This window comes from Macaca mulatta, chromosome 7, assembly GCF_049350105.2.
Source record: "Macaca mulatta isolate MMU2019108-1 chromosome 7, T2T-MMU8v2.0, whole genome shotgun sequence".
Classification (NCBI taxonomy): domain Eukaryota; kingdom Metazoa; phylum Chordata; class Mammalia; order Primates; family Cercopithecidae; genus Macaca; species Macaca mulatta.
In genome coordinates, this window is record NC_133412.1 from 2,250,426 (window position 1) to 2,265,575 (window position 15,150).

Genomic DNA, 15,150 nt, shown 5'->3' on the forward strand with positions numbered 1-15,150 from the left:
GTATGTGTGGACATATGTGTTCTGCATTGAATCGTGGTCCCCCCGAGTTCACAGGTTAAAACCCTGGCCCCCAGTGGAAAAGCATTTAGATAGTTGGAGCTAGAGCCTTTAAAAAGGTAACAGGTTAAATGGGTATAAGTGTGGAGTCCCAATTCAGTATGACTGGTGTCCTAGGAAGAGAGAGACCAGGGATGTACTCACAGAGGAAAGCCCTAGGACGACGTGGAAAGGAGGACTGCAAGGCAAGGAAGGAGGACCCAGGAGAAACCAACCCTGAAGACATTTTCATCCTGGACTTCCAGTATGTTCAAGATCTCAGACTTGAACTCAGTGTTCTCAAGGACATCCCAGTGGGTATCTGTTGCTTGTCTGCTTGAGCAGCAGTATAGGAATTAGCCCTTTCGTTAAATCCCAACATGCTGTGAGCCCATGCTCATGTCAGAAGTTGGGGCTCGGCCAATACAATGTGAATGCAATACAATGTGAATGACACACACTCTTTAATGAGGGGGATAACCCCATACCCATGCATTTATAATATGATTGGAAGGGGGAGAATCTCTCCCTTATGGTCACGTTATTTCCTATAAGGACTGTTAGAAAATACCTATTATGAGGCATTTTCTGTCTAGTGGTCCAGGCATCTTCTGATGAGTGATTTTCTTTGCCACCTGCCTATGGGAAAGTGCCCTTCCCACCTCTAGTTGGTATCACCTGACCCATGACTGGGGTGTTGGGCAGGGACAAGGAGTGGGAGCAGTGAGGAGTGAGTCTGCAGCTAGAATGGTTTTCTTCCAGGAGAGGGAGGAGGATGGGAAGTAACCAATAGTTCCAGTTGCTGTGAGAGGGCTCATGTCTGTTTAGACTAAGGAATATGTTATCCTGTTTGGCTCATGAGGTAGTAGTAATACATCATTGATCATTGATCAGTTTAAATCCTCTCTCTAGAAGAAAGGTGCACGTTGGCTTCTCAGTTGTCATTTTGCACTATGGAGCCAGTACATGCACATCAGTGTTGGCCAGATGAGGCCTCTTCCTAGCAGGCCTGGAGCCATGGTGAGGCTGCAGGGATAACCAGGGTAACCTGCACAGAGCAGAGCAATGATTCCACTGCAAACCTGAACGACACATATCACTGTACCTCCTGCTGTCAGGAATTTAACTGCTGTCAGTAACAGACCGCTAACTTTTGACCTTTGCTTGCCATGCTCTTGGGGGTCATCTCATAACAATCTATATTTCCCAATTGTTTCCATCCTACTTTAGGTTGGCCTCACATGCTCAGCTAACCATGGATTAACTGACACATGTAATAATACTCCTTCACTCAACGTTGACTAAGCATTTTCTATGTAGTTGCTAGCCATTGTCCTGATTCCCAGAAAATACCTAGTTTTTACCCTCAAAGTTGAGTGGAAAAAGACAAGGCATCCTCTAGCCCCATCCTCATCAGCAAAGCTAATAATGTCTACCCGAATGAAGGCCCCCTGTCACAGTTAGTGACTGATGTGGAGTAGAATGTCAGTATCTACCCTGATGAAAGTCATCCGTCACAGTTACTGACTGATGTAGGACCATCTTTTATTTTGGTGGCATCCTTCTTCCAGGCCAGCTGTGTGGGAATGAGGCATGAGCCTAACATAACATCAGATAGTCTTTGTTCACAGATGAGGAAACAATCCCCGTAAGGTCAGAGCACATGTTCAAAAATGGAAAGCTTTTTAAATGTCCAGGAGCAACTTATTAATACTACATGGTTTTTTGCTTGTTTTAAAGATGGTATTTTAACTGAGTGAAAGTAAAAATGCCATATACTAAAATATGTGGATGCAGCTAAAGCAGTGCTGAGAGAGAAATATGTAGCACTAAAAGGCTACATTAGAAAAGAGAAAAGATTTCAAATCAATGCTCCAAATTCCAACTTTGAGAAATTAGAAAAAGAAGAGCAAAATAAATTCAAAGCAAGCAGAAGAAAATAAATAATAATTATCAGAGCAAATATCAATAAAATAAAAAATAGATGATATAAAAGCAGAAAGATGGGCCCTGTGCGATGGCTCACGCCTGTAATCCCAGCACTTTGAGAGGCCAAGATGGGTGGATCACGAGGTCAGGAGATCGAGACCATCCTGGCTAACACAGTGAAACCCCATCTCTACTAAAATACACACACACACAAATTAGCTGGGCGTGGTGACGGCGCCTGTAATCCCAGCTACTTGGAGGCTGAGGCAGGAGAATGGTGTGAACCCGGGAGGCGGAGCTTGCAGTGAGCCAAGATCGCACCACTGCACTCCAGCCTGGGAGGCAGAGGAAGACTCTGCCTCAATTAAAAAAAAAAATGATAGAGGAAAAAAAAAAAAACAAAAACTAAATCTAGTCTCCAAAACGGATCAATAACATTGATAAACTTTTAGCAAGATTGACAAAGATAAAAAGAAGACACAAATCACAAGTATCAGGAATTAAAGCAGAGTAATCTCTACAGATCCTGCAGCCATCCAGATAATACAGGAATCCCATGAATGACCTTCATTCATAAATTCAACAACTTTAAGGAAGTGAGTCAGTTCCTTGAAAGGCAAAAACTACCCAAGATCAAACAACATGAAATAGAAATTTGAAAAACCCTATAAATTTGTAATTAAAAGGCTCTTAAAAAGGAAATCACCAGGCTCAGATGACTTCACTGGCAAATTCTGCCCAATATTTAATGGATACTGAACACCAGTTGTCCATAGTCTTTTCAAGAAAGTAGAAGGGCAGGGAATACTTTCCAATCACATTACAAGACCAGTTTTTGCATAATACCAAAACTAGGCAGCAATATAAAGAATTACACTCCATGACCAAATGGAGTCTATTCCAGGGATGAAAAGTGAGTTAGTTCAATATTTAAAATTAATCAGTGTAGTCTGCTATACCAACAGTCTAAAGAAGAAAAGTATTATCAATTAATCTTGAAATAAAATCAATTGATGCAGAAAAATGTAACGCAACACCCAGTCACGTCAAAAATCCATCAGCAAAGTAGTAATGGAAGAGAATGGCCTCAACTTCATAAAGAGACTACAAAAAGTCTACAGTTAACACTCAATGTGACAAGACTGAATGGTTTCCTCCTAAGATCAAAAACAAAGCAAGGTGTCTGCTATCATCACTCTTATTCAACATAGTACTGAACGTTGTCCGCAGCGAAGTCAGTCAAGAAAAAAAAACTTCATGCAGATTGGAAAGGAAAAAATTAAACTGTCCCTATTTGCAAATGACATGAGGGTCTGTAGAAAAATCCCAAGCAAACTACTAAAACAAACACATAAACAATGAACCTCTTTAAACTAAGTAAGCTTAACAAGGTTGTAGGATTTAAGAGCAACAAAAAGCTTAATTGCATTTTTATATGCTAATAATATATGGAAACTGAGATTAATAACATATTACCATTTAAAGTTGCTCCAAAGAGGTACTCAGGTATAAATCTAACAAACAGGATCTTTATGTTGAAACTTGCAAATTGATGGTCAGAGAAATCAAAGATCACTTAAATGAAAGGAGAGACATGTCACCATGGAGATGGAGACGAAGGGTGGAGGATGGAAGGGAGGGTATGGCTACAAAGGATGAGAACGATGAAACCCCGTAGACACGCCCTGACTCTGTGACGTGACCACTGTGATGGTTATACAACTCTACGCATGGGGTTAAATTCATGTAGAGTTATACACATACAAGTGGATACAAAGCTAGTGAAATACAAGTAAGATCTGTGGACTGTGTCCCTGTCTGTGTGTTGGTTTCAATGTTGCACTGCAGTTATGTAAGACTTGCCCTGGGGAAATGGTGTAAAGGATTCCCGGGCATTTCCGTATTATTTTTGCAACTTCTTCCTAATCTTTAATTTCAAAATAAAAAGTTAAAAAGCATTAAACCTGTTGTATCAATACAGAGAAAGGAACACAGACAAAAAGTAACACAACGGAAAGTTTGGAGGCAGGCCTATGGATAATGCCAACCGACAGCAGGGCAGTGCTGCCACTATATGTTGACAATCAACAAATGACACTGGATCAGTCGATTCCTCACTGGGAATCAAAAGGATATGGCGTCCTGACCTCATCCCCTAGAGAAAAATTAATCTCACATAGACCCAGTGGATAAAACCAAAATGTTAGTTTGATAATCCTTTTTAATCTCTCTTTTCATTAAATACCAGAGTAAAAAATTGTTTGTTTTTCCCGGTTATTCATGTAAACAAGGCAAGAAACACAAAGAAACCAAGCTCGAATTTGGTCCTTTGTATTTTCGGGTTTTGCATTCCTTGCTATTGTGTAAATAGACTAAATTGGATTAGGCTACATATAACACAGACCCACAATTCCACAAGTTAGACAAGAGAGCAGTTCAGTTTTGTGTTTCGTGCTTTGGTGCAGAGGTAGGTCACCCTGGGCTGCTATGGTGTCTGTTCAGTGTCAACACGGTTCCATCTAGCTTCCTTATATGCCATCCTTAAGGCAGCTTTCTGCAATCCCCATATTCCAACCACCAGAGAGGAGCGAAGTGACCAACATGGGCTCACCTTCCTTTTCTCTGTGGGCATGACTCATCCCATTGGTTGGGATTTAGTCAATGAACTCACCGAACTGCAAGGCATTCTGGGAAATAGTCCATACAGCGTTTGGTGGTGTGCACCACTAAAAACAGGGAATCCTAACTCTGTGACTGAAAAAGCTGGGCATGGCTAACCGGCACTCTGTGCCACCCAACAACAGAATGCACGGTGCACCCGAGTGACCAGGTCTGCTGGGCTCCTTCCATGCTCCGTAATGAGAAAGCTGCCAGCAGGCCTGACCACCTTGTCGACTTGTACTGGCAAATCTGTGTTCTTTCGCATTCAGTTGTTTTTGATTAGAAAAGTGGTTCTCAAGGTGTGGTTCCCACTTTCGGCATTAGCAGCCCTCAGGCATTCTTAAAAATATAAATATTTAGTACCTCTTCTCTCCCTGCCCCCAGTATGCTGAGGAAGAAAGTAGAGGGTGTGTCCGGAATTGGTCCCTGCGGTGGGTTCCTGACCTCGCTGACTTCAAGGAGGAAGCCGCGGAACCTCACGGTGAGGGTGACAGTTCTTAAAGACGGTGTGGCCAGCGTTCGTTCCTTCAGAGGTTCAGATGGGTCCGCCGTTTCTTCCTCCCGGTGAGTTCGTGGTCTGGCTGACTTCAGGAGCGAAGCGCAGACCTTCCCCGTAAGTGTTACAGCTCTTACAGGTGACACTTCCGGAGCCCTTTGTTCCTGTAGGTGGGTTCGTGGTCGCGCTGACTTCAGGAGCGAAGCCTCCATACCTTCGCAGTGTTACAGCTCTTATAGTGCTGACCCAAAGAGTGAGCAGCCGCAACATTAATTGCAAACAGCAAAATAACAAGGCTCACAAAGCTTCAAGGATACCCCAGAGGGTGGGGTTGTTGGCTTGGAGGGGGGTGGGGTGGCCTGGCCAGCTTTTATTCCCTTATATGGCCCCGCCCATATCCTGCTGATTGATCCATTTTGCAGAGTGCTGATTGGTCCATTTTACAGAGTGCTGATTGGTCCATTTTACAGAGTGTTGATTGGTCCATTTTACAGAGTACTGATTGGTCCATTTTACAGAGTGTTGATTGGTCCATTTTTTCAGAGTGTTGATTGGTGCATTTACAAACCTTTAGCTAGACACAGAGCACTGATTGGTGTGTTTACAATCCTTTAGCTAGACAGAAAAGTTCTCCAAGTCCCCACCAGACCCAGAAGCCCAGCCGGCTTCATCTTTCAGTGGTGGGGCTAGAGTTTCTCCAAACCCTCCAGGTGATTCTAATTTATGCCAAAATTTGAGACCCACTATAATTACAAAGGAATCATGAAGGAAGGTGTTAGGGGAAAAACATTTAGGTTTGTAGGAATTATGTAGTGGAATTCTTAAAAAGTATAGAAATTTAAATGTGATTAAATGTGATTCTAAAAGCAATAAAGTCAAGATATTTTGAAGGGACTGGACGTGAGCAATTGAAAAAAATTGTTTATCATGCTTACTGGGTTATCTGTCTTCTCGTGAACCTGTGACATCCAGAGGTGCCAAAGCCATGTCCTTACTGGTGTTTTCAGTCTCCATAGCACACAGCACATTGCTTGGCATGCAGTAGGTACACAATAATGTGCTAGATGAGTGGATGAAAGAGGAGAACAGAAGGTATATTTTCCTGTCTTTATCAGGGAGACAATCATCAACGTGTGGCCATGAATTTTAAGCACTAGTAAGTCTAAGAAGGAAAAATATCTGTGCTTAAGCTTTTATTTTATAGCAATGGTTACAGGTTGTATATTTAAACACATATAGTACAAGTAGTTGCCCAAAAGTTTGATTGCTTGTCCTACTGAAAATATATGCATTAATTTTTTTTATTGCTGCCTGAACTTTACTGGCTTACACAATGCAAATTTGTTTTCTTAAAGTTATGTAGATTAGAAGTCCAACACTGGCTGCTCCAGGCTAAAACCAAGGTGTTGGCAAAGCTGCCTTCCTTTTGGGAGATCTAGGGAAGAACCCATTTCCTTGCTCATTCAGGTTGCTAGCAAAATTCAGATTCCTGTGGTTGTAGGGTTTAGATTCAAGTTTGCAAGTTGACTGAGAGCTGGGGCCATTGCCAACTTTAAAGGTTCCCCACCTTTCTTGGCTTATGGCCCCTCCTCTATCTTTATAGCCAGCAGCAGCAGGCTGCCTCCTCTTCCCATTACATCTTACTTTGACTACTGCTGAGAAAGACTCTCTCCTTCTAAGGACACATATGATTAATTGGGCCCACAAAACAATCCAGGATAGTATCTCAAATCTTTAATCACATCTGAAAATCATTTTTGGTGCATAAGGTAACATATTCACAAGGCCCAAGGAGGAAGTCATGGACTCCTCTGAAGGACTTTTATTGTAACTACTGCAGTCTGTCCTCTAGCCTCCAAATAGTCACACCTGTCCCAATTGCAAAAATATGTCCACCCAGTCCCAAGGTTCCCTTAAGTCTTATCCAATTATAAAATCAACTCAAAATCTAAAAATATTGTCTGAATATCATCAGCTGAAAAGTCTCAGGTATCATTATCTAAATTGTCTAAATTAAGTATGGCTAAGGATCTGGTATGATCCATCTTGGGACAAAATTTCTTTTTATCTGTGAACCTGTTAAACTACAGAAATAAGTTATCTGCTCTGCAGATACAGTAGGATAAGGGTTATAGACATTCTCATTCAAAGAGGGAGAAAATGGAAGAAATAAAGAAGTCATTGGTTCCAAATCCAGCCAAGGAAAACTCCATTAGGAGTCAAGGCTTGGAAACAACCCTGCATTCCTCAGGCTCCACCTTCTGAGCCTGTGACTCCACCCTTTACACTCTGAGATCTCCCCTTTGAGTTAATCTTTCTTCATGAAAAGTAACTTACACGCTCAGCTGAGTAATTTTATCATCCAGTTTCCTGCCTGTGGAATCTGGAGAGTCCAAGTTATTCTCTCATGTTCAACAGCTTTCTTTTCTTTTGTACTCTCCCCAACCCTTTCAATCCAAGCTAGCACTGTTTCTGCTGATATAAAATTGTCAGGAACCTTGTGTGTCTCCTGTGTATATCATGGTGATTCACTCCATTAGACAAGAGGCTTGTCCATAAATCTTTTCTAGATAATTCCATCTCAATTTTTGTTTTTTGTCAAGATGGCCAAGGGACAATGTTATTTACATTTCCTAGATGCTCTGTAGCTTGATTTAGGGGATCTATGAGTCCTACCCTTAATGTTTTCAAAGATCCTTTGTGTAACTGAAAACTTTTTGATCTTTCAAAGGTGTTTACCTTAAGCCATTTCTTTAGAGTATGCTTTCCTGATAGTAAATCTTTTAATTTTAATGTGTCTCACTGTCCAGACATGCTGAGAATTTCCCACACCACCAAGTTCTAGTTCCTTTTTGTTTAGTAGTTCTTCCTTCAATTTATCGATTTCATCCTGCCTTTTACTATAAACAGCTAGAAAAAAACCAAAAGACATCTTTAAAATTTTCTTGAAAATCTCTCTTCTAAATATCTAATTTTATTGTTTACAGGTTCTACTTGTCACAAAACTGTGACATAATTAAGCTAGGCTTTTTTTCCACTGTATAAGAAGTATTACCTCTCCTCCAGTTTCCAATATATGTTCTTTACTTCCTTCTGAGCTTTTAACACCAGCACTTTTAATGTCCATATTTCTATCAATGGTCTGTTCATGCAGATTTAGGTATTCTCTAAGGTGATTTAGTTTCTCTCTATAATGCTCCTCACTTTCTTCTTAGCCTTCATTGGAAGTATTTAACATTCATAAATAGTCTGTTTAAGACAACTGAGGCTTTTTCTATCATGCTCCTCAAAATTCTTCTCACCTCTGACCAATATCCAATTTTAAATCCACTTCAATGTAGTTAGGTGTTTGTTACAGATGCGTTCCATTTCCAGGTACCAATAGCCTGTATGAATCTTCTATTGCTGCCTTGAAAAATAACCACAAACTAAATGGCTTAAAACAATACAAATTCATTATCTCTCAGTTCTGTGGTCAGAAGTCCAATATTGGTCATACCAAGCTAAAATCAGTGTGTTGACAGGGTTGCATTCCTTTCTGGAGGCTCAAAATAAAGATGTGATTTTTGATTTTTTTTTTTCTTGGTGGAATTTAGTTGCCTGAACTTGTAGAACTGATATAACTCTTTTCTTGTTAGCTGTGAGTTGAGGGTCATTCCCAGTTTCCAAAGGCTTCATATGTTTGATTAGGTCCATCCAGGACAATCCAGAAAAATTTCCTTCATATAAAGGCCTATAATCTTAGTCACAAGAGCAAATCCCTTTTGCCAGGTAACATATTCACAGGTTCTGGGTATTGGGGCATAGACATCTTTAAGCGGCAATTATTCTGCCAAACACAATGCCTAGGTAAACATTAGGTGTCACTTCTGGAGTCATGTTAGCAAAAATAGCAGAGTGGTTAGCTCTAAGGCTAGCTAGACCCTTCACAGAAACACTGAAATAATGAGAAAATCTGTGAAGATCTACTTTATCCGAATTCTAGAAAATGGTCAAAGATTTACACCAGCCAAGTTTGTTTTATTTTCTTTTTTTGAGGCATATAAAAACAGTAGAAGAGATTTGTGGCATTTTTATTTTCCCTTGTTGTACTTCCCTCCCTGGCTGGTCATTGCTTTTGAAGATGGAAGCCCATGCTTCGACTGTGGGACTCTAGTAATTTGTTTCAGAGGAAACAGAGAAGAACTTTTCTCACAGAATTATCTTTGTCTGTTTTGATCTGTCTGGGTGTTACCTGAAGGAATGATGCAATGTGCTTGTCTTTGTTTCGCTTAACTTGGAACTCTCTAAGAGCAGAAAAGTGGCTATTCTGAGAGCATTCCTCAGCAACATTGAAAGGCAAATGAGCCACCTTCTAGTGACTGGGGAAAGTACTACATTTCAGGCAAACAAAAGACATACCAAAATCCTGGGATGAAAAGCTTAAAAGAGAGATTCTTTGGCAGATTAGAGTATTGAAAAGAACCTATATATTCCCTAGAATTTAGAAAGCCATAGGCATGCCCAGGGGGAGGAAATAAGCTCAGAAAAGACTCAGGAAGACCCTAAACATCTACTTCTGGCTGGCCTTTAAGGCTGGTGTGAGCAGGTAGTGAAGGCCAACAGAATTGTAAATGGCTGGGCTCAGCACTGAAGGAGTGTCCAATAAAGAGGCATTCTGCAAACACTGTGAGAGGTTTCTTGTTTTGGCATTTTGTTTTCTGGCTTTAGGCATTCAAAGAATCTCTGTCAAAAACACTAGCTGGCTGCAAGCTAGAGGAACAGAGACATTAGAGACCACAAAGGCAAAGAATACAGTCTTTATGTATTAGTCCATTTTCCCACTGCTATAAAGAACTACCTGAGACTAGGTAATTTATAATGAAAAAGGTTTAATTGACTCACCGTTCCACATGGCTGGGGAGGCCTCAGAAAACTTACAATCATGGCAGAAGGTGAAGGAGAAGCAAGGCACATCTTATGTGCTGGCAGGAGGGAGACAGAGTGAGGGGAGAACACTTTTAAACCAACAGACCTCATGAGAACTCACTCACTATCATGAGAACAACATGGGGGAAATATGCCCCCATGATCCAATCACCTCCCACCAGGTCCCTCCCTCAACTTGTGGAGATTATACTTCAAGATGAGATTTGGGTGGGGACACACAGCCAAACCATATCACTTTATAAAAACAGTTTAGAAAAGTTATCAAACAATTATAACCCAAAACAAGCAACAAAAACAAACCCTGAGGAAGAGGAAGAAACTTATTTCCTGAGTTACCATATTATAATATTTAAAAAGTCCAGTTTTCAACAAAAAGTATGAAGCATACAAGGAAACAAGAAAGCATGCTCTATTTAGAGGAAATATTAAAAGAAATTGTTGTGAGGAAGCACCGACATTGAACTTACTAGAAATAAACTTTAAATCAACTGTCTTAAATATGCTGAAAGAGCTAAGAAAATCATGGACAAATAGTAAAGGAAATAAGGAGACTAATGTCTCAATAGATAGATAGAAACTATCAATAAAGACAAGTGGTAAAAAAGGAACCAGTCAGAAATTCTGGAGCTCAAAAGCCCAATAACTGAAATGAAAATTCACTACATACATGTAATGGGAGTATCAGGAGAAGAGAAAGAATTGTGAAGAAAAAATATTGGAAGAAATAATCCTCAAAATTTCCAAATTTGATAAAAGACATGAATTTACACATCCAAGAAGCTCAACAAACTCCAAGAATGATAAAGAGTTCCACAACTGGGTATTTTATAGTTCTGTCAAAAGCAAAATACAAAGAGAATCTTGAATGTCACACGAGAGAAATGATTGGTTACATACAAGGGATCCTCAATAAGATTAACAGAAAAAAACATGGAGGCCAGATGGCAGTGGGGTGATATTATTTAAAGCATTGAGAGGAAAAATAATCTATCAACCAAGAATGTTATATCTAGCAAAAGTATACTTCAAAAGTGAAGGAGAAATTAATACTATCCCAGAAAAACAAAACCTGAGGGAACTTGTTGCTGGTAGACCTGCCTTATAAGAAATGCTACAAGGATTACTTGAGGTGTAAATGAAAGGCTGCTAGTTATTAGATGCTTGAGTTACTACACAGTAACTCAAATCTATATGAAGAAATAAAGAAGTCTGGTAAAGGTCATTACGTAGGTAAATATAAAGGCCAACATTATTCTGGATTGTAGCTCCTCTTTGTTTCCTGTATGATTTAAAGGACACATTTATAAAACAATAATTATAAACCTTTGCTAATGGGCACACAATATATAAAGATGTAATTTGTGACAATGACCACATAAAGGGAGAGGCTGAAGCTGTGTAGGAGCAGATGGGCTGACAGATGCTGAAGGTTTATATTTAATGAGATTTAGTACAAAACTCTGAAGCTTTCCAGACTCACAAGGATGATATTTTGATGAAGTAACAGGAGAGAGAGGGTGTTTGGCATCTCCTTTAGAAGTTGTAGCTTATGACACTGTCAAGGCAAAAATTGCACCTGAAAAAGTTATAAAGGCAAGAACTAATGTATTCAGACTATTGCAGTGGGAGTTGTTCAACCCCACTCAAACAACAGCCAGGAGGGTTTGTAAGTGGAGGACACTACTAGGGGGAGGTTGATCAGTGGGATGAAGCCTGCACATTGAAGGCTGTCTTGGTTAATATGTAATGTCTTAATCTTATTCAGAAATGTCTTGGTCAGAGTCCTGTAACAATGAGGGTAGTGAAGGCTGGTCCACTATGGCCATGGGTCAGGCTGGCAAAGACTGAGGAGTGGTTGTGGGTGCCACCTGGGGCAGGAGGTGGGGTGGAGAGTGTCCCAGATTCCCATGTTGGGCTGGTGGCCATGCTGAGGAGTCAGGGCAGGCCTGGGCAGAGGATGACTGGGACCCCCTTATTCTTGAGCTTTTCCTCTGCCACTTTGAAGAACTTTGCAGTCTTTCTCCTTAGAGTCTGCATTTCTGGAAGTTTAAGGACTGCTCAGAGAGTCTCCCTGCACCCAGAAATAAGCTGGCAGAGCTGTTCAAGCAGAGAACAAGGCAGGGGAGCAAAAGTGGCTTCTCTGCTCTTTGGAAGCAGTGGCAGCACAGCTCTGCCCTGCAGAAGAAGATGAAGGATCTCAGACACATAAACCTTCATTGCCGTGGCAGAGGATGAGTCTGAAAGAGGAAGGTGGAGTGTGGTCATGTTTACTCTGGCTGGCCCTAACCCTCCCTCCCTGGAAGGCAGCCATGTAGCGAGGCAATCATCCAGACCCACTCAGATGGGGCTTTCAGCAGTCCCTGGTGTCGCCTTGGCCATCCTCTAATGCCAGCTAATGAGGGGCAGCCAGTGGAGCACATGGACTGACCCTCTGAATTAACTCACCACTGGGGGACAGCATCTCTGGATGACTTCATCAAGCATTTGAGAACAGTGGCATGATCAAGATGCTGTGGAAATGGTTTGTTATCATTTATTCAATTAGAAATAGGCTTCCATGCTTCAAACATTTATATTTAGATATAAAATTTAGCTTCCAGAAATACCCTGGTAAAAATGCTATTTCAATGCAAACTTTTTTTTTTTTTTTTTTTTTGGTAATGCAAGAAACCAAGAAAGATAAAATCAGGTCACAGCTGTCTAGGGCACTAAGGAAACTAATCCCAATAAAATCTACCCTGAGCTTTCATAAAGAACCAAGGGAGGAGGAGGTTTAACTATTACCTACCAATATTACAAACAGCAATGCGTGCATATATTCTCCAAAGACAGGTAGAATGTTCAAATCAGCATTGTACATAGTAGCCCAGCTAGAAATTGCCAACTGTGCATCAACAGCAGAATGGATAAATACCCCATGAAACATTCACACAGTGGAATAGTGCTGAGTGGTGAAAACAAATGACCTGCAACAAAGACACACACCAATATGGATGAACCTCCAGGCGCAAATAGCACCTACCGTGCAATTCTATTTACAGAAAGTAGGAAAAGAGGCACAGCTGTCCCCAGATGTTCAAGTCAGTAGAGAGACAGGCAGGCTGGTGTGTGCCTGTGACCTGGAGGGGGAATGGTGCCAGGTGGGCTGCTTGTGGAGCTGTACAAGATGACCTGTGGTTTGTGCATGTCCTACCTCGCTAGGAAGGTGTAGACAGCCACCTGGCAGGTGGTACAGTGACAGTCTTTGTGATCTGGGTGCGACAGCCACAACTTCTGACCTCCTGTCTCTTGTGGTCTCGGTTGGTCACACTGAGATGCATGACAGTCCGCTTAGATTTGACTGGAAATAGAAAATGAGACACGAGCAATGCCACATGGGGGCAACATTGCAGGATGGTTTTGGGTGTTCTTCCTACATTTAATGCTACACAAATGAAAACGTTCCATGTGGAATAACGACAACCAGCATCGTGTCCAACTGAGAGTAATTAGATGGGAGAATGTCTGCCAGGTTCAGAGGAGACAAGCCTTGGTTTCCAAACCTGAAAGTCAAATGAAAAACTTCCAGGCCTCAGTGTGTTGAACTCTGAGAAGAAATACGTTTTCTTTTCTTTTTAAAAAAAAAATTGTGGTAAAATATAGAAACACACAATTTACCAGTGTAGCCATTTTTCAGTTCCGTGGCATTGAGTACATTCACAATGCTGTACAGCCATCACCCCACCCATCCCCAGAACTTCTCCGTCTTCCCTAGCGGAAACCCCAAAGAAAGGCATTTCTATAGCCGGGCCTCGTTATCCCCTCCCCCGACACTCTCAGCCGCCTGCCTGAAGGAACTTTAAAGGCAAGGCTCTGTGGAGTGCAGTGGAAAGCATTCATTCATTCACAAGTGCATTCATTCTCCCAGTCAGCTGGAGAGGGCATTTATAATAGGTCACTATTTAGACAGCTTAGCGGCAACTTCAAGGACGTGTTGAATAATTGAAGAAAATTCATTCAGCTATTAAATAGCTTTTATGTATATTTTGACTTAAAAATTATTTTGCATCCACTATCAAAGCTGATATCTGTGGATGGAAATTTTCAGATAGTTACTCGTGCTTCCATTAAAAAAATCTGCCGTAGTTTTTAGGAAGGAAAATAATTTTGACAAATTGCAGTAATACAAGTCAGACCTGTTATTTTATTTTAAAATCTCAGTCACAAGAAATAGTTAACAAACAAGAAGAGTTTTCATAAGAAGGGGGCTGTGAACATCATTCCAGGTAGCTCATGAACTTCTGCAGGTGTCTGGGGCACAGGCAGTGGGTGGGCCATCCTCACAGATTAGCTGTCAGGATGCGATTAAAACATAGCCCACTCTTTCAGAACCGCTCATGCTGGCTGGTAGATTTCCGAGTTATTTAAACCTGGTGAAGGGAGCACACTCTGAGGCTGGCTGAAAGCTGGGTTGCCAAGGCGACAGGCAGCCCCCATGGCCCTGCTCCTCCACGGAGCCCCTCCCTAAGCCAGCTTAATACAGTGGAACACTTGGTTTCCTGGTGGTGCCAGCATGGGCATCTCTGTCCTCCTGACCAGCTGCATGGAACTGGTATTTCTCACAGAGCATTTGGCGAGGAAAATGCAGACGATAGTGACAAGGAGTTAGAGTTAGTTTGACAGGAAGTTAGTTCATGTTCTGGCCTTAATGACTCTCTAAAGGGATATGTCAGATTTCCTATCAGACAGAAGGTAGCTTAGAAGAGCTTGTGGGAGGTTGCTATTTAAGCATGAGGAATGGCCAGCCCGTGGGATTCCTGGAGGTTTGTGTATCTCCCTTGCCTGCACAAAAGGCTGTTGGGTCCACCAGGGGCTGTCTTGTCCTGGCCTGTCCCGGAGGAGACAGTGAAAGGGCACCCAGAGGGGAGCAAACAGGTGACACCTGTGCAGAGCTGCCCCAGCCTCTTCTTGGGCTTCTGGAGGTGGTAGGGGGTGCCTATTTCAGGAAACACAGGCTTTGGTCCTGACATAGAGAATTCCATCCTCCTGCTGGTGTGATTAGTCCATTCTCACGCTGCTACAAAGAAATACCCAAGATTGGCTAATTTATAAAGGAAAGA

At 41.6% G+C, this 15,150-nt stretch overlaps 1 protein-coding gene across 2 annotated transcripts in view; it reads left to right on the forward strand.

The window, feature by feature from the left end:
* Window positions 1–15,150, forward strand: part of OCA2 (OCA2 melanosomal transmembrane protein) — a 425,743-nt gene that overhangs the window by 380,172 nt on the left and 30,421 nt on the right. For both annotated transcript variants that reach the window (XM_077938923.1, XM_077938942.1), the window contains one exon: window positions 5,011–5,190. In XM_077938923.1, coding sequence (XP_077795049.1) covers window positions 5,011–5,190 — 180 coding nt within the window. The remainder of the gene's footprint in view (window positions 1–5,010; window positions 5,191–15,150) is intronic.